The following is a 27,170-nucleotide window of genomic DNA, read 5'->3' on the forward strand; positions in this document are numbered from 1 at the left end:
AATTTTATAAATTTTATTTAAGAGACAATATTATTTTACATATCAGTCCCAGTTCCCTCTCCCTCCCATCCTCCTGTGCCACCCCCACTGACACCCCATCCCATTCCCATGCTCTCCCCAGGGAGGGTGAGGCCTTCCATGAGGGATCATCAAAATCTGTCAAGTCATTTGGGTCAGGGAGTAGGCCCTCCCCTGTGTATCTAGGCTAAGAGAGTATCCCTCCATGGGAAATGGGCTCCAGAAGTTCGTTTGTGCACTAGGGATAAATACTGGTTCTACTACCAGAGGCTCCATAGACTTCCCAGTGCTACTAGCTGACACCCATGTTCAGGGAGCCTGGTTTTGGACCTATGTTGATTCCCCAGCTGTCAGACTCGGGTCCATGAGTTCCCACTTGCTCAGGTCAGCTGTTTCTGTGGGTTTTCCCAGCATGGTCTTAAAGCACTTAATCTGGACTGACTGGTATATTAACATAGTCTTTGATATTTATGCTATACAAAAACTATCTACAGTTTATGACTTAAGAGTTGTAGTTTAACTTTAAGTTGGATGTATAAAAAGAGAGTATGAGAATTCAAAAGTAAAAGATTAAACTTTGTTTCAGGAGTTTTAAATGTTTTCAACATTTAAAAAACAGTCTAAACTCTACTACTTTCCTCCTACCCCCTTTCTGGCTATAGAACTCTCAAGCATACTAGGCGAACACTCCTCCATCTTCCACTGAACTATATTCCTAGCTCCTAATCAACATCAAATGCCCAAGTTATGGAATTTCTATATTTGGGGATTAAAGGAATATAGAAATTATATAGTTTTTTTTATTTTTAAATTTAAATTAGAAACCAGGTTGCTTCACATGTCAATTCCAGGTCCCTCTCCATTTCCCTCCCCTCCTCCTGTGCCCTCCCACCAACCCTCCCAATATCCCATCCCCTCATTTCCCCAGGGAGGGTGAGGCAAACCCTGATATTAACCCACACATGTATGAACATCTGATCTTTGACAAAGAAGCTAAAACTATACAATGGAAAAAAAGAAAAAAAAGGAATATAGAAATTTATTCCCATAATTTTATATTTTTGCTTTGTGATAAAATTTAGTCTGGATCATAATTAATCATAATTACTATTTTTTAATCTTTATAACATTAATTTCCAGTGCTTGGGAGGCAGACAGGTGGATCTTTGTGAGTTCAAGGCCCGCCTGATCTATGTAGAGAGTTCTAGGCCAGCCAGAACAATATAGTGATCTCCAAATAAAAGAAAGCAAGCATTAATTTTTGGTGTCTAAAACTCACATTGATGCATTTTATATAATCTTACTGATGTGTATGTGTGTATGTGTGTTTATGTGTGTGTGTGTGAATGTTTGTGTATGTGTCTGTGTGTTTCTAAGAATTGAACTAGGGCCTGCCTGCACACGTTAGGTCACTCTACTACTAAAGTACATTCCCATTTCTAATATTATCATTTTAAAATTATAGATTACTTTATTCATGAGAATTTCACACATATGTACAATGAGATATAATTATATCCACTCTCCTTTTCCCTCCTCCAAATTTTCCAATGTGTCCTACTCCCAACTTCATGTCTTTTTTTTCTGATAACCCACTAAATCCAGTAAGTGCACGGAGCCACTGGAGCATGGGAAGCCTACCAATGAGAACACATTCACAAAAGAAAGACTCTCCCAGCCCCAGGAGCTATCAGTTGCCAGTGGCTCCATATTAAGGGAGATGTCTGAGTGAGTAAGGATGAGAAATTCAACTTTATATGCCCAAGGAGCATATTTGGGTGCATTAGTAAAATTACAGTCCTATAATTACCTGAGCTTCCCAACTTTAAACAGCAGCCCGTTACATATATGAATTAAGCAACGTATCATTGTAGCTGAAAACAATGTGAAATTGTATAATAGTAAAGACTACCCACTGATAACAGGCTTTGTCTAAATGAACTGTGAGCTCACTTGATGGGTTTTACTCACTTTGCACATGTTGGAAGAAGGCTATATACTGTTTTTAAAGTAGGGAATTATAATGAACAGGTTTTAGGAAATGGTAATGATGCCTATTTAAATTTCACTTATACAAAATTAGTAGGGCAGTGAGATGGTTCCTCAGGTACAAGTGCTTGCCACAGAAGTCTTGCTGACTTGAGTGTTGGATCCCTAGAACTGGAGTTTACAGGCAGTTGTGAGCCACCCAGATGAGTGCTGGGAACCAAACTGTGATCCTCTGAAAGAGCAGCAAATGCTCACAAGCACTGAACCATCCAATACAGAGTCACACTTGCAGAGACTCGCTGTTCCAGCCTCGGCAACAGAGGAAGCTCCCAGACATAGCTCAGTGAATAGCCAGTCAAAAGCTTCTCATCAGTGGTTAATCCATGCTGGTTAGTAAGGTGGTTCATGTCCCAATTCTTGAAGCAGGTCATACTTAAGGGTAAGGATGCCGATGGCGCTTCCTAGGGGAATTGTGTTCTACCTTTATTGTCAATTAGTAATCTCTTTGATGAGCAATCTTGACACTTCTTTCAATACTTTCAAGTGCTTCCTGATTTAGTGTTTTATAATTTAAAATTTTTTCATTTTATTTTAAATTGTATATTCTCTATATCTGTGTGGTGTTATGTATGCTTGAGTCTAGAAGATGGTGTCAAATCCCTGGAGCTGGAGTTACAGGTGGTGGTGAGCTAGTCCCATGGGGTGTGGGGGGGCTGGGAAATAAGCTAGGGAGATGAATCATTGGTAAAGCAGTGTGCTGCAAGCATGAGGACCTGAGTTCAGATCCCAGGCACCTACAAAAAAAGACAAGCGAGGGTCTGTAACTGCCATACTGGTGGGGAGTAAGAGAAGACATACAGATCCCTGGAACTAATCACCACCGTCCTATCCAAAGTGATGAGCTCCAGATTCAATGGTAGAGCAGAGCTGAAGAAGACAGCTAACATTACCTCTAGCTTCTGCAGGATCCCGAACACACACATTGACACTCACATGTAATACACCACACACACACACACACACACACACACACAGAGAGAGAGAGAGAGAGAGAGAGAGAGAGAACGTAAAAACCTTACAATATGCATATAAAATGTATAGGCTATATATTTATGATGCCTTACTTATGGGCCTGAAAACCTGAGTTGTCATCTTGACGGAACCAGAGAGGAGAGGATAGATTAGTTTTCTTGTTGGGGTACATGGGCTTTGAGTCCTTAGAAGTGATTCCCATAGGTAACTAACTCTACTTTCCCAATGGAGGATAAGGAGATGTTGTCTTTCCTAAAGTTCTACTGTGTTCTTCTTACTGTTTTTCAGGGTTTTGTCAAGCAGGAAAGGATTTGCGTTTGGTATCACTGTGTATGGAACAAATTGACATCCCAGCAGGATTCCTCCTGGTAGGGGCCAAGTCTCCCAATCTCCCCGAACATATCCTAGTTTGTGCTGTGGACAAGCGATTTCTACCAGACGACCATGGGAAAAATGCACTTTTAGGTGAGTGTTTAACGTCTATAAAACTTCGTCCAGAAGGAGGGAATTGAAATACATGTTTATTGAAAATTACCAGAAAATGTTGTATGTATGTCACTGAATTTAGTTAGAGTTTGAATGGTTTAGTTTCAAACAGCAAATAATCTTCTCTCATTAACTTAAATATATTTTACATTTTTATTATTAATGTAATAGTTTAGGCATGCAAAACTTTTTGAGACAATTAGAAAGCATGCAATTTATCAAAATTTAGTATTTTAGGACTAAAAGTAGAGTATTTATTTAGCACATGAAATGATCTCAATTTCATCCTTAGCCATGTAAAATGTTTTTTGAATTTTTTTCAATAAAGTGAAGTTTATTCTGCATAGTCACTGATCTTAACCTGATGTCAATTCTCAGTTGTTTGCGAATTATTCACTTTGTAAAGTATTTGCAAATTTTCAATACTACCTAATGCCTTATAGATATGATTAGTTTGCATGTAAAATGTCTCCAAAGGAGGGAGACTAGAGAGGGGTTTAATATTCATCATGCACATTATACATATGAAATTGTCAAGGAACCCAGTAAAAGTTATATTAAAATGTCACCGCCAGGCTCTTGTGTTTGACCACTGGTTCCTACCTGGTAGTGCTGTCCTGAAGGTGTGTAACCTTCAGGAGGTGGAGCCTGGCTAGAGGTTGCTACAATGTAACCAGTTGCCTCACTGATCTCCAGTTAGGAGCTGATCCAGCCTACCCCTTCCTGTCATGATGAGTCGCACCTCTTGAACCATAGCCAGAATAAACCATTCCTAGCTTATGCTATTTCTGTCACCAGTCTATCACGGTAACAAGAAAGGTAACTAACAGATACTTCTCATGTTATCAATTCTCCTAAAATAACTAAGGATACATAAATGCTACGAAACATATAACAATATCTCAGGATTATTTTACTTTCTGGGATGGCTTAGAATCTTGGCTTTTCCACAACATAACTACACTACATCAGGAGAAAAGAGAGTGGGTCTGGTGTTTTGGTTGTTTTTGTTGCTGTCTTGTTTTCAGACAGTGTGCTGGATAGTTTTATGTCAACTTGACTCAAGCTAGAGTCATCTGAAAGGACAGACCCTCAATTGAAAGAAATGCCACCATAAGATCATTGGAAAGAGCATTTTCTTAATCAGGGATTGAGAGGGGGAGGGCCCAGCCCTTTGTAGATGGTGCCTTCCCTTGTATATACAGGAAAGCAGGCTGAGCAAGCCAGGGAGAGCAAGCCAGTGAGCAGCACCCCTCCAGGGCCTCTGCATCAGCCCCTGCCTCCAGGGCCCTGCCCTGCTTGTGATGAACCATGGTGCAGAAATGTAACTTGCTTTTGGTCATGGTGTTTCACTGCAGTAATAGTAACCCTAACTAAGACAGGCAGGATCTCACCATGGAGACTTGCATGTCCTGGAGCTCGATACGGAGAACAGGCTGGTCTCAGACTCATCAAGATCTGCTTTTGCCTCCATAGGCTTGACTAAAGGTGTGCACCACCACACCTATCTGGTTTTTTATTTGTTTTGTAATAAAAAGAAAACTAGGTATATAAGCTTTGTTGTTCTTTTGCTGCTGTGTTTTTTCTAGAGGTTTTGCTTCTCAGAATTCCTTTTATTTAGATGGAACCATATCTTTAAAATACAAATATCAGTAAAAGGAAGAGGACAAAGAATTAGTCTTCTGTATTGATTGTGAGTTTATGTTTTGTTTTAGTTTTGTGCAGAAAGTCTTAAAGAACATCAGTCAATACCTTGAGTCATAAAATGACCCTAAACATGCTAGACAGAGGTCCCTTCTCTCCCCACAGCCTTTATTTCTTTCTTGACAAGATCTTCACCCTGACTGGCCTTAAACTCGTTATGTAGGCCTTGAGTTCACAAGAGATCCACTTGCCTCTGCTTCCCAAGGGCTAGGATTATATGAAGGCTTCTTAAATTATAGTTCAGAGCCATGTATTGGTTAACATCTCTTGGTCATTTTCATGTTCCACAAGTGCCAAAGATACATACTGGGCACAGTTGAGACAAACCACATATGGGCTCCAATTTTTACAAACTCTTGCAAATCTAGGGTCCAGTACCATCTAGATAATATTTTAGAAGGGAGATTCTAAGTGTTCCATATTGGGTCAGACACTTGTCATACACTCACACATTCACAGGCTGTGGGTCTCTGGGGACGAGCTGCTGTGTTGAGGTGTGCAGAAAACCAACAGTAGGACTCCCGGGCTCTTAAAATTTTTTTAAATAATAAATAGCAGGTATTTAACGATTAAATAGTTTTTTAAGTAATGAAAAATTGAACGGTAAAACTTTAAGTTAAAATTTTATTATTCTTTATTCATTATATAAAGAGACAGGTTTTCATAAGGCTGTTTTCGTTAGGTATATGATGTTCTCTGACATTCACCCATTATTCTTTCCTCAGCAGGTTCTTAAGGAACAAACTGAAAAGATTTAAAGACAAAATTTTCTTTCTCTTCATTTTCCCCTCCCTTCCCTCCCTCCTCCTTTTCTCTCTCCCTCTCCTCCCTCCCTCTCTCCCTTTTTCCCTCGCTCCCTCTCTCTCTCCCTCTCCCCTTTCTCCCTCCTTCTTCCCCTGTCCCTCCTTTCTCCCTCTCCCCTCCCTCCCTTCCCCTCCCCTCTCTCCCTCCCTCTCCCCTCCTTTCTTTCCCTTCCCAGTGCTGGAACTCTGGGCTTTGTGCAGCTAGGGGTTCCCTTACTGCGTTATACTTCCCCAGCCCCCAGACAGTCTTCCTGTCTTTCTGTACTATGTAAATTCTGCCACCTGACACTTTTTACTCCATTTTATTAGCCACTGTCCTGTTAACTTAGTCCCAGTCTTCTACTGTTATAAAAATGACTCTGCTGTTGTTATAATTTGACTGTTTATTAACTGCATTGAAGCAATATTAAATTGCCTGATTCTTTTGAACATAAAGTTCCAGTTAACAAGCACTGATTCTTTGCCATTGTATATGAAGAATTTAAAATTAAAGAAGAAAGATGGGGTGAAAGTGGGGATTGGGGCTCTATTAAAACTCTATCCTTGCTTTTTCCCACCCTTCTGAAGTATTTCCTAAAAGTTGGGGCACTGTTGGCTCATAGACTATGAATATTTTTATACTTTTTACATTTAGAAGTAGTGTGTTAGCTTACAAGGACACTAGTAACACTGGCTTTCCCCATTTCAGGGTTCTCTGGAAACTGTATTGGTTGTGGAGAAAGAGGATTTCGATATTTCACGGAATTTTCCAACCACATCAACTTGAAGCTCACCACCCAGCCAAAGAAGCAGAAGCACTTGAAGTACTACCTAGTCAGAACCTCCCAGGGTGTGTTATCAAAGGGGCCGCTCATCTGCTGGAAAGGTAATTGGATTCCAGAGGGGGAGGGGAAGGAGATTCTGGGGTGGTGACTGGTGACCCTTGCAGGGTTCAGAGTACAGGTGTGGGGTAGATAAATAGCTCAAGTTCAAAAGGCTGCTCAAAAATGTGAAGCCCTTTGGGAGGCTGTATGAACTGTCCCTTGTTAGAATTAACTGAAGCATTTGAGCGTTAGGAAAGTGCAAGTCTCTAGATCTGTCAACAGAGAAAGCATGTGGCTCTGGGGCTGGGAAACTTCTGGTAACTTTTCATTTCTGAGTGTAAAATGTGCTCTTTGCTTTATTCCAGTTTGTTAGTAATTCTCAACAACCTACATTTTTCTATTTTATTTTACCAAAAAACACACCCCAAATAAGCCATCCAGCCGTTCTGGGTGTCTAGGGGAGTGAGCGAGTTGGCAGTTTTGTTTCTTTGGAATTAGCAGCAATTTAGCCCTCTACTCTGCAGGAAGTAACATCCTCAGGAACCTAGTGGGAATCACCATGGTTTTAGCCACTGTCCTAAAGCAGTTTCTTCTGACACTGAGAACTTATCTCTATAGAATAATTGTCTTTACCCTTCTTGCTTACATAAGAGTTTTGCTGACTATGGAATAGCATAATACATCTGAATTGCAATAGCACATTTGTCTCTGAGTCCTCCACCATAGTTACTCTTGGCAGCATTTGAGGTGGCATTATATAACACCTCAGGAAATGATGCTGTGTGTCCCAAGCCACTGTCATCAGAGCTTGAAACCACTGAATTCTTAGGAATTTCATTCATAGCTCTTTATCCTGGTTAAGGATAAAGAATTTCCTCCAGAAAGTATTCTTGAATACCGTAAACCCTAATGAGAGACTAAAAAACTTGATAAGTATCATCTCTCTACCTTTTAATTTTTTTACCTTACCTTTTGTTTTGCTTGTGTAAATACACTTAACTTTCTGGTGCTAAGAGAGTTCATCTTTGTAGCATTGATTGATTGATTGATTGATTGATTGATTGATTGATTGATTGATTGACTGGTGTGTGTGTGTGTGTGTGGGTAGCACACACACATGTGAAAGTCAGAGATCTATGGGAATCTGTTGTCTCTCTTCACTGTGCAAATTCAGGGACTGAATTTGTGTGTCAGGCTTGGTGGTGATCACCTTTGCCCTCTGAGCCACCTCATGGGTCATTTTTTAAAGTAGCCTATATAAAATTATGTATTATCAATATGCACATATACATATAATATACATAAGGTGAAGTTAAATTTATGCCAAAACACAACCACTTTTCAGAAAGTCATAGCATAGCAGGCTTCAGAAAACTGCTTTCAACCTTTGCAAATTTCTCATTCCCACGGGAACTTTCTTTAGAACTCATAACCTGTCATACCACCATTTCTATTTCACGCGATACCTTTTGAGATTAGTAATAGTATAATTTAGTTAGACCTTGAAGTCCAAGAGACTATCACAGTGTTCACTGAGTCAGTACCCAATGTAATTAGTCATTAACATCAGATACTTAATGCAAACATTGCCACTGCATTGTCAATAATCGCTTTGAATACCACGTACATATTACCTTTACTAGGGACTGAGAATAGGCTGGGAGTTGCTCAGTCGTTAAAGGCTAGGCTCGCAACCAAAAATACAAGAACTGAGAATAATAACAATTTGCTTCTAATTTTTATCTTTATCTATAGAGTTTTTATTTCTCTGATGTTTGAATATTCGTTCAGATTGAGTAGAAAAGTCTGGAAGCAAACTAGAAGGATTAAAGTTACCATTGCACATTTAAATAAATTATGAACAAGAAGTTACCTGGTATCCTAAAAGCTCAACATGTTTTTATAAATATTGACATTTTAGCCTCTGTCTTCCCCATAAAACTAGCAGACTGTGTTGGTTATTGCACTTTTCATGTGGGACCTGATCATAAAATTGTGATTGTTCATAAGCGTAACATCTGGCTTAGGAAAAACTGTTCACCAGCCTGAACAGGCTGCTCGAGACAGTAATTAGGAAAGCTGCTGTCACTCAAGAAGCAGAAACCGTTATGGAGACCTTGTGGGTCGTGTGCCATTGCCAGATAAAATATAAACCAGCTTTTTCATACCATGTTTCTACTCCCTTCTAGAATGTAGAAGCCGTCAGTCCTCTGCTGTTTGCCACTCCGCTAAGCCCATTTCTTCAGTGTCGTCAACTGTGACTCCAGAGACTGGGACAGCTAACGGATACAAAGCAGGCTTCACTCAGACAGGTACGAAATGGCTTCGTGTTAGTGCAAGGACAGATGTGTGCTTAAGGAAGCATCTTTAAGTTTGCTTAGCTGGTTTGCGTGAGATGTTTTCAAATGAAATACTATCTGGGTGTTGCTAAGATACCATTTGAGTTAACGTTATAATTAGAACCCAGCATTGAGGCAATAAGTCTCTGCAGGACTGGGACTGACGTCTCAAAAGTCCACCATATTAGACAGTGAATGGAGAAAAGAACTGACAGTTGGCAGAAAACTTAGCTTTGGCATAAAATGCAATGCCAGGGACTCAGACAGCAGAGAGTGTGTGGAAATCAGACACCACAGCAAGGGGTAGCACACACTGGAACACACTCATGAAGACTAGAATTCTAGGATGGACCTCCTTTTAAACCCTGAGATGACTCAAATACCTCCCCTCAGAGTTCAGGGAGCCCCAAAGAAGAGGCAAAAGAGTTTAAGAGCCAGAGAAGATGGAGGACACCAGGAAAACAAAGCCCTCTAAAGAAAAAAAAAACTGCAGAAATAAAAAACCCTAAGATGACTCAAGAGAGCAGCACACTACCTGGATATGAGACAAGGCTTCTGGGTGGATTGTGTATCACAATGGATGAATCCAGGATGGAGTTTTCAAGGCTAGGAGCTCAGTTGCAAATAACTAGATAAAAATCTTAGTACTTGAAACCTTGAGTACATTATCAAAGCTGGGCCAGCAGAATGGTTGACTGATCTGATGGGGGAACAAACTGGCTACCAGGCCAGCTTTCTGAATCTCGTCATTATGCAGCCCTGGCAAGAACCTGGGATGAGGTTAGATTCAGGTAGAGCCCAGTGGCCCGTGCTGCAGGTTGATGAGTTGTTGATTATTTGAGAAAAATCACTCAGAATTGACATGGTTAGGTCTTAGGCAAGAAGTATATTAAGGAGAATATGAATTCTTTTTGTCAGTTTCCCTTGTTTGCAGCATTTTATCAACTGATATGTAAACTTCATGTGTGTTTTACCCATGTCTGCTCTACCGCAGGTTAAAAAACAAAAACAGAACAAGGAGTCTCCATTAGCTATGTACCTTGCTGCTTTCAAAATTTATACAAACTTTTCATGAGCTACTAAGCTGTACTTTTTACAAGATGGAAGTATTAGAATATGTCAACAGCAGTGCAAGTATGAGACAAGTTGCAGCAGAATGTATCTTGCCCTATGCTCATATTCAGCAAAGTCTGCCTGATCCTGAATAAAGATGTCTAACTTTCAAGTTGTCCAAGATACTGAGATAGAGCCCATTACCTAAGACGGCAGAGTGTTTCTTTCTAAAATAAACGAAATAGCATTCTGTTACTAGCAGTTCAGGAAAAGGAAAAAGTTGGTGTCTTGTTCTAGGCACTGAAAGGCCAACCTTCGTTGCGTCAGCAATGTGCCTACATGGCTGTCCTAGAATATTATTTTAGTGATTTGATGGGTTTATGGTGTGTTATCTGTCCTTAGACCTTGGAGATAATAAAATATTAAGACTATAGTGTTAAAATTGACATTTACTTCATTCCAATAAATCCATATCAAGTAGTTCCAAGAACCTTATCAAATGTTATGAGGCAGAGTTCCAATACCTGACTAATAACTCCCATGATTTAAAACCACTAACAGAAGGGATTAAGAAACAATAAACCATGCTATCTTTACTACAAGGTAAGCTAGATGTATAAATAACAAGTTGTCCCCGAAAATAATGAAAAATATTAAAACGTCATAAGCACTAATATAATCTTAATCATACCATTTATTTTGAAAACATATTTTTGTTATGAAAGAAGATATCTGTCTTTTGCAAAGATTCAGGCTTTAGCAAAGGATCCCCCAGTGCCATGGGAAGACGTAAGCAAGCAAGGGAGAGAAGGTCGCTGACTGACTCAGAGTAAGCACGTGACCAAATGTTGTTTCGGTATTCCCGTGTGGGGGTGTGAGAGGTAATTTGACCATGAAGTTGTTAGCAGATTTAGAGACAATCAGATAGTTTACTAGAAGAAAATGCTTTTCTATAAGGTGTCATAGAAAAGATTTTCATACGGTCCATTTATGTGTGTAGATGTACCAACTGTTACTCCTTCTGACACAGACTGAATGGGATAGGCTGTAAGAACTTCCTGTTAGCATGATTGTATCATGGCAAACATTAGGTATAGACTAAGACTCACCTCCCTAATAACTGGACTGCTGTCAGTCAAGGTTTCTTAGCCTGAAATGTGAGTTGTCAGGGTGTAATATTGGAGGAAGGGATCAATTTACCACCTATGTCTTGATTTCTACCTGCAAAGCTTTGGCTGTTCTGGCTTGCTGCTGCTCATCCCCTGCATATTTTCATGCAACATTTTTGTGTCACTGACTATTTGGATGCTAGTCACCAATCCTAGTAGATTATTTTGCCATTGAAAGAGGCTATGTCTTTGGTTCCCTACATTTATATACACATGTCCCCCTAGCCGCCCATACAAACGTTATAATCAAGACAAGAATTCAAGAACAGACAAAGAGGCATTTTCTAACCTAAAGTCTTGAAATTCCCATGCTTCTAAAAACTTAGTGGCTATAGCTCCTGCAGTTCTGTCAAGGAGACATTTGAGTTAATTTTTTGTGTATGGTATGAGGTAAAATTCTAAGCTGATCTTTTTATATTTGGCTTCCCAGTTGCTCCAGACTTTTATTTAAGGGAGGAAGGGTTTGTTTTGGCTCATGGTTTCAAGGGGCTTTATCTGCGATTGATTGGCCCCGTATGGCTAGAAAGACAATCACAGCAGCAGGAATGTGTGGACAAAGAGAGCTGTTTATTGTGTGACCAACCAGGAAACAGAGAGTATGGCCTACTTCCCTTACCAAGTCTCTCTTCCAAAGTTCCCATGCCTCCCTCCAACAGTGTCACCAACTTGGGAAGCCCAAGCCATGAACCTATGGGGGACATTTCAAATTCAAGTCCTGCCACTGGCCTCTCCCCCAGAATGGTTCATGGCCATCTCTTAATATAAAATACATTTAGTGCAGTTCAAAAGTCCCCATAAGTGTAACAGTTCTAAAGTTGTTCAGAAGTATGTGTAAGTCTAAAGTCCCTACTGTAATTCAAGCTAATCGGCCATGTGCCCCTCTAAAATCAAAATAAAATTTCATGCCCTTAAATATTCAGTGATACAGAGAGAATATTCCTCTGGGCATAGAAAGAAGAAAAGTGGCCAACGAGAGGGTGAAACACAGTAGGGCAAACGCCAAACCCTGCAGTTCCATGTCTGGCATGCAATGCTGTCATTAAGCTCCAGAAGATCTGTGTGGCCCTGCCTTGCCGTTTGCGTGCCATATAGCTTTTCTCACAGACTGGGTCCACTTGTTGCTTTCAGCTTTCCTAAGCAGACATTCTGTGTGTTTGGCATTTCTAACATCCTGGTGTGACTAGGGATTTTTACCCTAATAGCTTTCTATATCATCATCTCAGAGGCTTCCTACAGGGAATCCAACTCTGCTACCCATTACCTAGCCTTTCTATGGACTCTTAGTAGAATTACTATGACCCCAGTAACCCTTGCATTCTTTATGCATAAAAAGCAACACTATATGGATGACAACATTTCCACTAGCTTAGGTAAGTAGCAGCTAACTGGATCCCTTGAAGCATGGTAACAGTGGCCTCTGGGTACCCAGGCAACAGAACCCAGGACAACACTGCCCTGGGAAGCCCTTTGGGGGCAGGGCATCCCAGAAGAAATTTCTTCCCAAAAGAGTCTTTCAAATGAGTTTATAATTATATACTTTGGAGCCTGGCTGACTCCTGAGACAAGCTTAAAGCACCTTCCTTGTTGCTGTAGTATTAGATGCTTGGCTCCTCTTTAATGGCACTAATCTCTTTTTAAAACACATACACAAATACACATTCATTCATATAGACACACATGTACACATACAAACAGACACAGACACAGCATACACATACATACTCATACATACATACTCACACACAAACACACACACACATACACATAATCTCTCTCACACACACATACACACAATATCTCTCTCACTCACACACACACACACACACACACACATACACACACACTTTTCTTATTTATAACTTTCAGTTTGTTCCTTTTCTGTCCAGACTACATGCTTTTCAAATACTCTTCTCTGCTTTTGATTTTTAATTCTCATTGTAAGTCTAACTAAAAGCTACCAGCAATAACCATGCCATAGTCTGAATGCTAATCCTTCTTGAGATTTCCTCGCCAAATTGAGAAGTCTGTTACCACCTTTAAGCTAAGCCTTTCAGTTCTGAAACATACAGAAAATGTAGACAAATTCTTTGACAGAATGTAGCACCTGTGGCCTTCAGTAATTTCCAGTAGAAACCTTCTTTCCATTTTAAGCTTTATTAGCACAGACTCTGCTGCCCACGTTTCAGCCGCTGGCCCTCTGAGCTCCCATGCCAGTTGCCCCTGGACTCTGCTTATAGCATTCCAGGGCCTCTTAGCCCAAATCTCCAAATTTCTCATTTTGATTTTCTACTTATTCCAATACCTGAAAGATTTATAAGATACAGGTGATTTGAATTTCATTTTTATTTAAATTTTATATTGGCCCTGGGAGAGCATTATTTTATTGGTGTGTACCATTTCTTCCAAATAAAGAAGATGTATTTATCCATCATTAGGCCAAAGGTGAGCTACCTAAGGCCTGCCAAGACCAGTAATACAATAGCTTTAAAGGAAATTTTCAGAAGGGCTATTGTATGATTTTGTGGGATGGCTCAATTTTTTGTCTCTATAGGCCATTTCTCCATGAAAAACACTGTGATTATGTTATATGATGAATACGTTAAAATCATACATCAAATCACTTTCTTGGCCTGGAATGTAGCTCAGTCATATAGCACTTGCCTTCCATGTGTTGGGACCTGGATTTGATCCCCAGCCCCACAATAAACTGAAGCATTTCCTTCAGTTTCCCCCTTCTGATTTTAAATAAGTAACGGAAACATTCACACGAACATTCACAGGCACTGTGTCTTTTGTGTATAATGAAGTCATCCCTGTTATTAGAATTAAAGACACTGTATGTGAAGTGGGATTTTCCTCTCTGTGAGCCACAGCAGGTAACTTCCTTGCTGTTGTAGCCTTGGGTATTAGAGAAGTAAGATGAACATCAGATGAAGGCTTGACTCATCATAGGCCTGGCACGGGGAGACTTACCGACAAAAATGGACGTTGCACAGGCACAGACACAGGGCAGCCCAGAGAAAACCCAAGGCCAGATTCACATGCCAGGTGTAAGTTTCAGACTCAGCAGGAGCAGCCTGCTGACCAGTGGGGCACCTCTGTCAATGGGACGCAGGAGTTAGAGACCCTGCTCAGAAGTGGGACTGATACCTTCTTTTATTCCCTACACCAAGGTAAACCCCAGGTCCCCGGGAGATAGAAGCGTAACCATGCATGACACTTTTAGGAGATAGTTAAAATGTGACTGCAGGTCCAGGAACGATGTCTCACAAAGAGAAACACGAGGTGTTGTTTGTAAAAGGAAAGACCCGAATTTCACTATGTTACAGTTATAACCTCATATTATTGAGAAGCACCAGAAGAGAAGTAAAACAAAATCTATAAATTAGGAAGCAATGGGGATATGTAAATTTAGTGGAGAGCTAGTTCCAAGGGGAAAATGATACCCATGAATTCCTAAGAAAAAGACAAATCAATATAAAGATATGAGTAATTATGTTAACAGGCACCTCATAAAACAAGAAACCTGAATCGTTATCAAACACATGGAAAGATAATCACCTACCGCATTAATTAGGAACACTAGATTAAAAAGTAAGAGAAGCTGCTGGGCATGATGGCTCACACCTTTAATTCCAGCACTTGGGAGGCAGAGGCAGATGGATCTCTGAGTTCAAGACCAGCATGGTCTACAAAGCAAGTTCCCGGACAGCCAGGGCTACACAGAGAAACCCAGTGTCAGAGAGGCAAGGGGGGGAGGAAGGGAGAGAGGAGAGAGAAAAAAGAGAGAGAAAGACACACACACACACACACACACACACACACACACACACACACACACACGGGGGGGGGGGAGGGGAAGGAGGGGAGAAAAGAAAATAGAAGCCATTATATATCCATCAAATTTCAAGCATGCCAATAGTAAAATGTTGGCAAAATTTCAAACACCAAAGGAAAAAACCCACTGTTGGTAAAAGTTTAATTATGAGATTGGAGAGATGGTTCAGGAGTATTTACCAATCTTGCAGAGGATCCAGATTCAATTCCCAGCACCTAGAGGCAGGTGGCTAACATCCACCCATTACTCCAGTCTGATGGGGTCTGACGCCCTTGTCTGGTTTCCACAGGCACCTACATGCACATACACACAAGCAAAAGTTTTCAGTATTTAAAAAATCTAAATTAAAGAATGGTACTTGACAGTGCCACTTTGCAAGTAACTTGTGTAGAGCAGAAAGTGTATTCTATAATCTAGCTACTCCCTAAAGAAATTCTTGGAAAAGATATGTGCGTGGCTTCTTCTTCACAAATGTTCCTCACGAGTGACTAAACTGGAAGCAGCCCAGCTGCTCATCAGCAATGCGGTGGAGAAGAAAACTGCAGGTTCTTATACAATGCCGTATGTGGGATGATGGGGATGAGCAAACAGCTCCCTGTATCCAGCACCACACCTGAGTCTCATAGCCACGATGAATGCACAAGAAAGTCATTCACAAAGGACTCTCCCAACACTGTTCCTTAGAAAAGTGACAGACCTAAATGATTCATGGTGCATTAAGGCACGCAGAGTAGAGCAGAGGGAAGGAGGTTCTTCAAGTGTGGTTACACTTTGCCTAGCATATTTGCCTACTGCTTACCAGATACTGAAACCATATGGCCTCTTTCATTTTTTTTTCTGTAAACAACTTAGGGGTAGGTTTGTGTCTTTGTATTTTTTTGGCATTATATCTCATTGCCAAGCACCTAGCATTTTGAAAATGTTTGATAGTTCACACTGAAATACTTAATTATTTTTATTATATCATTTCAAAAGATGATCCGGCTCAATGGTTCCCAACCTGTGGGTCTCTATCCCTTTCGGGCCAATGACCTTTTCACAGGGGTCACATATCAGATATTGTGCATATCAGATGTTTATATTGCAATTCATAACAGTTGCAAAATTACAATTATGAAGTAGCAATGAAAATAACTTTGGGGGGCACCACAACATGAGGAACTGTATTAAAGGGTCACATCATTAGGAAAGTTGGGAACCGCTGGTCTAGATGAACACAAACCAGTGTATGCTTAAGAAAAAGTCAAAGTTTTTTCATGAAAAGGTGCGATTTTGGTACATGTTTCTGTTTTTTTTTACCACATATTTTCATAGTTTAAAATACATAGATGTCTGCATTTTACTGATTTCGTCTCAGCATTCACCATATATGTAGGAAGGATAGTGAACAGCCTTGAGTGTTTTTGAGACAGGGTTTCTTGCTGGCCTGGCGTTATCTGTGCAGGCCATTCTGCCCAAGCTCTGGGGATCTGTTTGACAACGAGAAAACAGGAGGGAGGGGTTATAAAGAGACACCAGTGAGAAAACAGAGAGGGAGGGGTTATAAAGAGGCACCAATGAGAAAATAGGAGGGAGGAGTTATACAAAGGCACCAATGAGAAAATAGGAGGGAGGGGTTATAAAGAGACAACAGGAAGGGCTGGAGAGATGGCTCAGAGGTTAAGAGCACTGCCTGCTCTCCTGAGTTTAATTCCCAGTAACCACATGGTGGCTCACAACCATCTGCAATTCAGACTGGTGCCCTCTTCTGACATTTGGGAAGAACACTGTATCCATAATAAATAAATTAATTAAAAAAAGAAAAAAGAGGCACCAGGAAACTTGAGGATGATAAACAAGTGTGGTTCTTCTTTTCCTCCCTTTTAAAAAGTATTCTTTTCTCATACAGTATATCCTGATTACAGTTTCCCCTCCCTCTACTCCTCCTGGTTCCTTCCCATCTTCCCTGCTACTTGGATCTGTTCCCTTTGTGTCTCTCATTAGAAAAGAACAGGCTTCTGAGAGGGAACAACCAAACATGATATAATAAGCTAAAAACAAAACCCATCAAATCGAAGTTGGACAATGCAAAGCAACAAAGGGAAAAGAGCCCAAGAGAAGGCACAAGAATCAGGGACCCACTTGTTCACACTCAGGAGTCCCATAAACACACTAAGCTGAGCGCTGTAATATATATGGAGAAGACCTGTGCAGACCTGTGCATGCTGCCTCAGCCTGTGTGAGCTCACTAACCTTTGCTCAGTTTACCTAGAGGACCTTGCTCTCCTGGTGTCCTCCATCCTCTCTGGCTCTTAAACTCTTTCTGCCTCCTCGTTTGTGAAGTTTCCTGAGCTCTGAGGGAAGGGGTTTGATGAAGACATCCCATTTAGAGCTATGTATTCCGAGTTCTCTCTCTCTCTGTGTAAAGTCTGGCTGTGGCTCTCTTATGTATGGAGTAAGGTTCTGTGTTTGCTGTTTACACATGGACCCTAGCAACCCGTGAGAGAGCTCAAAACACAATTGTTCCAGTAAACAAATAGAGGCTGAACAGTAGTGGCTCACACCTTTAATCCCAACACTCAAAAGAGAGGCAGAAGCAGGCGGGTCACTGAGTTCAAGGCCAGCCTGGTCTACAGAGTGAGTGCCAGGACAGCCAGGGCTACCCAGAGAAACTCTGTCTTGGGGGTGAGGGAACAAATAGAGGCAGCAGTGGGATTCAGGGTGATAAGGACCAGAACTTGTCTCTTGGAGTTGGGAATTAGCTCACTGACAACTTTACCAAAGCAGTTATATTGGAATGGAAACTTACCTTTTAAGATCACGGTGTTGTAAGATGGCTCAGCCAGCGACAGAGCTTGCTGTCCAGCCTGAGCCTGACAATCGGGATGACTGACTCCTACACGCTGTCCTTGGGCCTCCTCCACATGCACGCTATGGCGTGTGCCCATGTGTGTGCAACACAGAATAAACAATAAATTGATTAATATATGTCAGGAAACTAAAATCAGAGGCTAGAGAGATGGCTCAGCAGTTAGAAAGCACATAATAGTCTTCCAGGAGTCTAGGGTTTGGTTCCCAGTACCCACACTAGGCAGCTCACAATCAACTGTAACTCGAGTTATCTGGATTCCTCTTCTGGCTTCCTCCAGCACCAGCATACACATGGCATGCAAACATACATGTAGGCATGCACATACACATAAAATAAAAATAAATCTTTTTTGAAAAAACCTGTGTAACTCAATATTGAAGTAAACTTTCACTTTGTATATTTAATAAGCACCTCTGATATCAGTTGTCAACTTATATATAAGCATTTTTATCATTATTTATTAAGACAATTTATTTTTCTGTTTAGAAACTTTACCATTTTGAAGAAAACCTATAGCTCTGGATGGTTTTTGGCAACTTGACACAAGCTAGAGTCATCAGAGAGTAGGGAGCCTCAACTGAGAAATGCCTCTACGAGATCAGGCTGTGGGTAGGCCTGCAGGACATTTTCTTAACTAGCGACCAATGGGAAGGGCCCAGACCATTGTGGGTGGTGCCATCCTTGTGCTGGTGGCCCTAGGTTCTATAAGAAAGCAGGCTGAACCAGCCAGCAAGGAGCTTCCTCCCATGGCCTCTGCATCAGCTCCTGCTCCAGGTTCCTGCCCCGTTTGAGTTCCTGTCCTGACTTCTTTTGATGAATGAACTGTGATGTAGACGCGTAAGCTGAATGAACTCATTCCTCCCCAACTTGCTTTGGGCTTTGGGCACGGAGTTTCATCACAGCAATAGAAACTCTTACTAAGACACCTGTGTGCATGTGTCTATACATGTGTACATGTAAAGAGAGGCTTTTTCCTTGAGTGAAGCCTTCCCGCCAGCCTGGTTCTAGAGCCGCATCAGTCCCAAATAAACACACAGGAGACTATATTAATTATGAAGCTGTTGGCCTTGCTTGTTTCTTACTGGCTAGCTCTGACTTAAGTAATTACCCCATAATTGTTAATCTAAGTATTTCTCTTACCGGAGAATAGTTCTGGGCTTCCTACCCCATGGCGTTACATCTCGACTCTCCGTCTTTCTCTTTCCCAGAGTCCTCCTGGACTACCTAGTCCCACCTATCTAGATTCCTATTGGCCAGCAGTGCTTTATTGACAAAGGACTTCCCCAACATATATGATATGTTCATATGTGTATAGTAAGTTTCTCTTCCATACCACCTGGTTTCTACATGCCTGGCTGCAAGCAGATAATCACAGAATTCGTTTCTTATATACCTGTTATGGCTGGAGCATGATGGACTGAACCCATGAGTCAAAAGAACCCTTTTCCTCCTTAAGTTGCTCCGGTGAGGAGTTTTTCCACACTGATACAAAAGGAGTAAGATATCTTTCTAGAAGTTCTTTATGTATATTTAATCAAGCACAAATACAGAATCTTCTTGACACACTTTGCTTGCTCTAAAGGCAGAAGATTTTACACATTGCCTGCATCTCTTACTTTCATGTTGCTTTGTCTAAGAGGTCTTTCCAGATAGAGAGCTTCCCCACTAGTTTTTAGTGTAATGTATTCTCATGCTCCCCAAGCATATCATAATTATTTAGCCTGACCTAGTACTTCAGGGTGTTTACATTGTTTCCTGATGATTCAGCAATGAATAACGTCAACACATGTCATTTCTTTTTTGTGTATCGATGTCCAGAAATTCCTGGGCTAAATATGTACTCATCCAAAATTTCCACAGATCCAGTCTCCAGGGCATCAGGATTTATTATGGAAACCTTTAGTTTTTTTGTGCCACTCTGATAGGGAACAATGATATCTGAGTGTGGCTTTGACTTAACATTTCCCTTATGATCAACATTGAATTTCTTAAACTATTTAACTTTTCTATGAACTCTACTTGTATACTGTTGCCTTTTTTTTAAATTGTTGCTGTGGTTTGGATCCCAATAGAATCAGAGCCTAAGATAAGAACTTGAGTATTGTATTTTATTTGGGAAGTGACCCCTGGAAGCAGGAGTAAGCCAGCGTGTGAGAGTGTTTTTCTATGTGATTGTCATAACCCAGGGAAGTCTGAGTCTTGCAGATTCACTGAGAAGCATGCAGAAGGCCTTCCAGAATGACCTCCTAAGGAGGGGAGGCTTCTGTTCCCTGAGGCAGTTACTATCTGAGGGCTGCTTCTGAAGCATTATACTCCATCATGTTTACAGGGTTCAGGGATCTTGAAGGCCTTGGAGAAGGCTCAGAGACAAAAAGCTGGAAAAGCCATGTGTGAACTTGTAGGAGTCTTTCCCCAAGAGAGTGAGTTCACAGGGCACTGCCCATTGGAGCCCCGCTGACATTAACGGTGAACCAGTGAGATTCAGGGCAACAAGCAGTAGCCATTTTCTTTCTGGATTCTATTGACTGGGCAGTCACTTACTTGGGTTTCATTTGCCTTATAATTTTACTTACAGCCATTACAAGTTTGCAAGCCAATGGATGTAGTGAGTTACTGGTACTTGATCTCACATAAAGCTCAGGCTTGTCTGAAACTTTTAATCCTCCTGCCTCAGTGCACCACCGTGTCCAGTAGAGTGTGTCAGCACCCTGAGGAGAACCCTCACAGTCCTTACTTAACCCCGCTTCACCCACAAGCAGCTCCAAGTCTGCCTTATGTTTCTGCTGATTCTCTACGCTGGGTATTGTATTGACATTTACCAACTGGCTTCTTTCATTTGTAACATATACCGGCGATGCACCCCTTCCCTGATGAATAGTATTCTGTTGTCTAAACAAACTGAAATGTGTTCATCCATTTATCAGTTAGTGGGCATTTACTTTAATGTGGAGTCTCATAGGAATAGCAGTGGGGCTCACTGGAGGACTTTATGTGCAGCATGTTCAATCCCCAGTCAACAATCAATCAACCAATAAAATGAAGGGAATTCTTCTGTGAACATTTGTGGACAGTCTCTTTGTATAGTCATGGTTTTCACTTTCTTTCATTTCATGCCCGGGAGAGTTCTGTGTCCTACATTAGTGCTGCAGAATGGAGGAACCATTTGCTAACAAGGCTGTCCCACTTTGTACTATGATAGCAATGACCAAGGGGTCCAGTGTTTCCAGGTCCTTGCCAATTCTTTTTCCTTCTCCTTTTATCACAGTGTTTTTGGATGAAGTAGTATCTCATTGTAACTTTGATTTGTATGCCTCTAGTTTCTAATTATGTTTAGAAGGTCTCTTTCTTTCTTTCTCTATTTCTTTTCTTTTCCTCCCCGAGACAGGGTTTCTCTGTGTGGCCCTGGTTGTCCTAAACTCACTCTGTAGACCTGTCTGGCCTGTAACTCAAAGATCCACCTGCCTCTGCCTTCCAAGTGCTGGGATTAAAGGTGTGCACCGCCACCACCCAGCTTAGCAGTTTTTCATATGTTTATTGACTGTATATGTGTTTTAAGAAATGTTTATATAATTCATTTGGCCACTTTTTAGCTGGCTGTTTATGTTTTTATAGATTTATGAGGACTTTATATATTTGGAGCATAAATCTTTTTGCAAAGGTTTTCTCCCATTCTCCCTCTCCCTCTCCCTCTCCCTCACCCCTCACCCCTCCCTTTCCCTCTCCCACTCCCCACTCCCCACTTCCTCTCCACTCCCCCTCTCCCTCTACTCCAGAGTACCGAGACTAAAGGTTTGCACTAGGACACACAGATCTCTCACTCATGATTACATCCTTTGAAGCACAAAGGTTTTTTTTTTTCTGTTTTGATGAAATCCAACTCATTTATGTTTTCTTTTGTCACGTATGGTCTTGGTTCATACCTAAGAAACTGTTGCCTAATTCAAGGTCATGAGCATCGCTTCTATGTTTTCTAAGAGTGTTATAGCTTTAGCTATTACATGTAGCTTTTATATATGTTTAGAAACAGGATCCCACTATGTCACCCTAGTAGGCCTGGAACCCACAGAGATACTAGCTATTACATTCAAATACACTTTAGGTTAATTTTTGTGTGTGGTGTGGCAATTGAGGACTATTGTATAGGGCTATACGGGTGTCCCCAAACTAATGGCTGAAAAAAATGTTTTCTTACCCGATGACTTTTCCTAACACTCTTGTCAACAGTCATTTGGTCATAAGATCAAAGAGTTTATGTGAAGACTTTAAATGGGATTTTCTTATCTGTGTGTATCCTGTACCAATACCACATGTATAATGTTATATGAGGTTCTGACATGGGAAAAGTACGTTCTCTAGCTTTGCTATTTTTTTTATAAATTATTATGATTTCCTTGAGTCCCCTGTGTCCCAGATTAGAATATTTGGTTCGGCTTGAAGGAAATCTTAAGAACACTTGGGCAAAAGTCGGGTGGTGGTGGCGCACGCCTTTAATCCCAGCACTCAGGAGGCAGAGGCAGGCGGATCTCTGTGAGTTCGAGGCCAGGCTGGACCGACAGCCTCCAAAACAATACAGAGAAACCCTGTCTCATAAAAACGAAAAAAAAAAAAAAAAGAACACTTGGGCAATAGTACCATCTCATCATTACTAAGTCTTCTGGTTCCAGAGCACATGATATCTTTCCATTTACTAGTTTTGGGTTTTGGGTTGTTTGTTTGTTTGTTTGTTTGTTTGAGATGTTTTTTCTGTGTAACCCTGGCTATCCTGGAACTCACAATGTAGACCAGGCTGGCCTTGAACTCACAGAGATCCAATTGCCTCTGCCTCCCGAGTGCTGGGATTAAATGTGTGGGCCACCAACTACTTAGTTTCCTTTAACAATTCATAGTGTAAGTTTTTACTTCTCTTGTACTGTTTATTCATAATTATAATTTTAATATTTTTATAAATAATTTAATACTGAATGATCATATTAAATACAATCAACCAATTCAGATATTACATACTTTATAACAATTTACTGCATTCTATTGTATGCATGCCAACAAGCTAAGCTTTTTACATGGGTACTAGAGATCTGAGCCCATGAACCCAGGTCTTCATGGCTGTCATTGTCTACTTTATCTGCTGAGCCATCCCCCTGCTCCCACACCCTTTTAAAATACCATATTAATTAATTATTTGAGAATTTAGTATATACATGCAATTCATTTTGATCGTTTTCATCCTCCACTCTTCCCCTTACCCCACTGGCTACTCCCAACTTCATATCCTCTTTTTATTTTTTATTTTTTTCTTAATAACCCACTAAATCCAATTTGCTCTGCCCATATGCTCATGGCTATCCTCCATAGTATGGTAAATGTTCCAATGACCACACCCTTAAAGAAAACTGACTTTCCCTCTGCTAGCAGCCATCAATTACCCATAGTTCCTCAGTTAGAGTGGGAGCTCATGGAGCCCCTCCCCATACGTGGTGTTCTTAAGCAGGTCTTTGTGGCTACAGCTGCTGTGAGTTCAAGAGTCCTGCAACCCTAGAAGGCAGCCCTCATCATCACCCAGGCCTGCCCAGCCTCTGGCACTATTGTCTTTCCATCCCTTCTTCCATGATAGTCCCTGGGCCTCGAGGAGAGGCATGGGGCATAGTCGTCCCATTGTTGACCGACGTTGTGAGTTTCTGTGTTAACCGCAATCCACTGCACAAAGAGGGTTCTCTGATACGGACTGGTCTATGAGCAGAAAGATACAAGTGTAGAGAGCGGTTTGATTCTATCTCCACTTACCAAAATAAATAATAATAGGTTCACAGTTAGGGCCTATGAGCTCCCTAGCCATGGATCTTTGTCAGATTTGCAGTACCATGCAATTCCTTCCTATGGAGTGGCCTTAAATCTACTCAGAAAGCAGACAATATTCCCATAGCATTCATGTTGCTATTGCACTCCCTCAGCCGCCAGCTTAGCACCTCCGACAGTATGAAAGCCAGGCGTTAGGAAAGCCCACCATTTTTATTTTTTGAGTTATCTTCTATCCCAGGCTGACCTTGAACTTGTAACTCTTGTGTGTCATCCTGGCACATGCTTGGATACAAACAAGCATCACAACGCTTGTAAATTCAGTGTTGGGAAATGACAGATGGGAGGATCTACTACCTAGCCGGCTTTACCAAATCGATGAGCTCCAGAGTCAGTGAAACCATGTCTCAAAAACTAGAGTGGAAAGCAATTGAAGTAGATGCCTGACATGACTTCTGATCTCCACACATATGTACAAACATGATCACATACACATACTTCTGCACATATGTATTCATACACATATGACTGCATATAAACACAAGCATGTACAAACACACGACATTTATCTGTACAGAGATAGATATAGCTCATCTTTGAAGGAACTGTGGACATAATTTGGATACGGAGCATAGATGCCCCAATGACAGGTCGTCTGACTTTGACCAACTACCACGACATAAAGTACTAAAGTATTACATGGATCAAGTGAATTAATATACTTGAAGTACCTACAGTAGCACCTAACACCTAGTACATGTTTGTTAAATAAAAACTAATTGACCTGAACGCATACACAATGACCTTTCTAAAGCATCTGAATAGATCCAGGAAGAAGCTAAACCATCCTTCCTGCTTTTCCTCAGCTCACCCCTGCCATAGTAACTTTCTTCCTGCATATATAAATGCTTCCTAATTTAAACAACCTCTCTCATTTTCAAGATTCGCCGACTCTCAGTCCAGCTAATTCTTCAATCAATTTAAGTGGCGCTCAGGACCTGACCTGGAATAAGAATGTTGTGAAACCACTGCCTTTATCTTTGCAGGTTGTAGGAAAGACTTTTGTTTCAGGTGATGTTTTCCTTCCTTCTTTCCTTCCTTCCCTCCTTCCTTTTTTTTTTTACATATACCAAATGACTTGTGTGAGATTTAATTGACAAATTAGTGTTTGAAAACAGACGCCCCTTCTACCTGGCAGTCTAAGAGGGCCATGAAATTGCCTAAAATAATGCAATAACGAACAAAGCTTGGCTCTGTCTGTGTTCCAAACAGAAAAGTCAAAATGGCATTTAGTGCACACAGGGCTAGAGTTTGATTCTGCTCAACAAACATTTCATGCTCTCCTGCTGTGACTAGCACCTGAGGTTATAAAAACAAATAATGCCTGACCCCAGATGTCTCAAATCCAGTGAAGGTGACAGGCTTACAAGATCTTTTTGAAGTGCTGTAGCCAGCATTTCAGGACTAACTGGGAGAAGATCGGTCTTAAGAGTGAAGAGGTAGATTCTGTCCAAAGGGATGGGGGAAGATAGTTCATATTCCAATAAGAGCAGAAATGAGTGACAACAAGAAGCCAGGAGCTGGTGTGGTAGCACTCACCTCTAATCCCAGCACTCAGGAGGCAGTCACAGGGCTCTACAGAGAAACTCTGTCTTGAAAAATAAACGAACAAATAAATAAAAACCAAACAAGAGAAGGGGTCCTGGGAGAAGGAACAATTATAAGATGTGTAAGAGCTTTCTTACATTTTGGGCTTGAAATATAAAATGTATAACTCCAAGTGGCAGGAGGCAGTCACAGGAAGGCAGGCTGAGAAACATGGATTTTACCATGAATTTGAGGAGCAGAGAACTGACCTATTCTGGTTTGAATTTGAACCAGACAAGAGACAAGAGGAAGAAATACTTCTTTGAGGTCATGTCATTAGTTTACGTGAGAGGTGCTGAGGTACTTAGCCAGAGTGTTAACAAAATGGAGAGCTGGGCAGCGGTGACTCACACCTTAATCCCAGCACTCGGGAGGCAGAGGCAGGCAGATCCCTGTGAGTTCGACACCAGCCTGGTCTACAGAGCGAGTTCCAGGACAGCCTCCAAAGCCACAGAGAAACCCTCTCTCGGAAAAAAAAAATGGAGAGCTACTCAGGAAATGAAATCACATGGACCTGGCAGATTAATGTGTGCCTGAAGGAGAAAGTACCTCAGCCAACATTCATCTTTCTGTTCTAATGATGCCATTACCTGAGACAGGGACTGTGGAAGGGGGAACAGTCTCTCCCAGAGGCGATCACATGGACATGTGGAGTCCCAATAAGTGGAGCTGTCCATCACTCATTTATTGATGGATGGATAGAGGGGAGCTACCAAAATGTCTAAAGCCATCAAGGTTAACATTTGTCATGAAAGATATATGATGAGGCAGGCTATGAATGAAGGGTGGAATCCTAGGAAAGTTCAGTGCTTAAGAAAAGTTAAGACAGAAAGCCTATCGTTTTGGGACATGATCGAAAAGTTAGACATCACAGTTTATAAAACCCATCTTGTTTTTTTATCTAACCCAGCTACTTATCTCCTAGTTAGATTTTAAATATGAACAAACTAAAGGCAAGTTTTCACAATGATGAAAAAACTAATGAAGTAATAGATTACTAACCAAAGCTGTTACTAAAATCATCCAGGTGACTTCATAATGCAAGATTTATGCTCAGTAGTTAAGGATGCATGCTGCTAGCCAGGCAATGGTGGCACACATCTTTAATCCCAGCACTCGGAGGCAGAGGCAGGCAGATTTCTGGTGCATTCGCAGCCTGTCTGGTCTACAGAGCTAGTTTCAAGACAATCAGGACTACACAGAGAAACTCTGTCTCAAAAAAACCAAACTAAACCAAACAAGCAAAAAGAATATGTGCTGCTTCTGGCAAAGGATGGGAGTTTGGTTCCCAGTACCTACCTCAGTCTGCTCACAACTGCCTGTAACTCCAGGGCCAGGGCATCTGATGGCTTCTTCTAGACTGTGGCTACACATGCATATGCACAAACCCACATGTAACCACATATAAACACACATGTAAACACACATGCATACACTTAATTGAAACTGAAAATTCATTTATTCACTTTTTTTAAAAGACAGGGTTCTTCTGTGTAACAGTCCTGGTTGTCCTAGAACTCGATTTGTAGACCAGGGTGGCCTCAAACTCACAGTGATTCACCTGTCTTTGCCTCCTGAGTGCTGGGATTAAAGGCAAGTGCCACTGCACATGGACCCTAAAAATGAAATTTTAAAAAGAAAAACA

The 27,170-nt window shown here is 41.1% G+C and overlaps 1 protein-coding gene across 2 annotated transcripts in view; it reads left to right on the forward strand.

Annotated features, from left to right (window-relative positions):
* Greb1l (GREB1 like retinoic acid receptor coactivator) overlaps positions 1–27,170 on the forward strand; it is a 224,445-nt gene that overhangs the window by 129,293 nt on the left and 67,982 nt on the right. Inside the window, exons 5-8 of one of the 2 annotated variants that reach the window (XM_021235134.2) lie at positions 3,328–3,504; positions 6,721–6,897; positions 9,025–9,147; positions 24,821–24,949. In XM_021235134.2, the coding sequence (XP_021090793.1) occupies positions 3,328–3,504; positions 6,721–6,897; positions 9,025–9,147; positions 24,821–24,949 (606 nt within the window). The remainder of the gene's footprint in view (positions 1–3,327; positions 3,505–6,720; positions 6,898–9,024; positions 9,148–24,820; positions 24,950–27,170) is intronic. The other variant, XM_005065384.4, reaches the window with a different exon arrangement.

Source organism: Mesocricetus auratus, unplaced genomic scaffold, assembly GCF_017639785.1.
Source record: "Mesocricetus auratus isolate SY011 unplaced genomic scaffold, BCM_Maur_2.0 Super-Scaffold_100015, whole genome shotgun sequence".
NCBI lineage: Eukaryota > Metazoa > Chordata > Mammalia > Rodentia > Cricetidae > Mesocricetus > Mesocricetus auratus.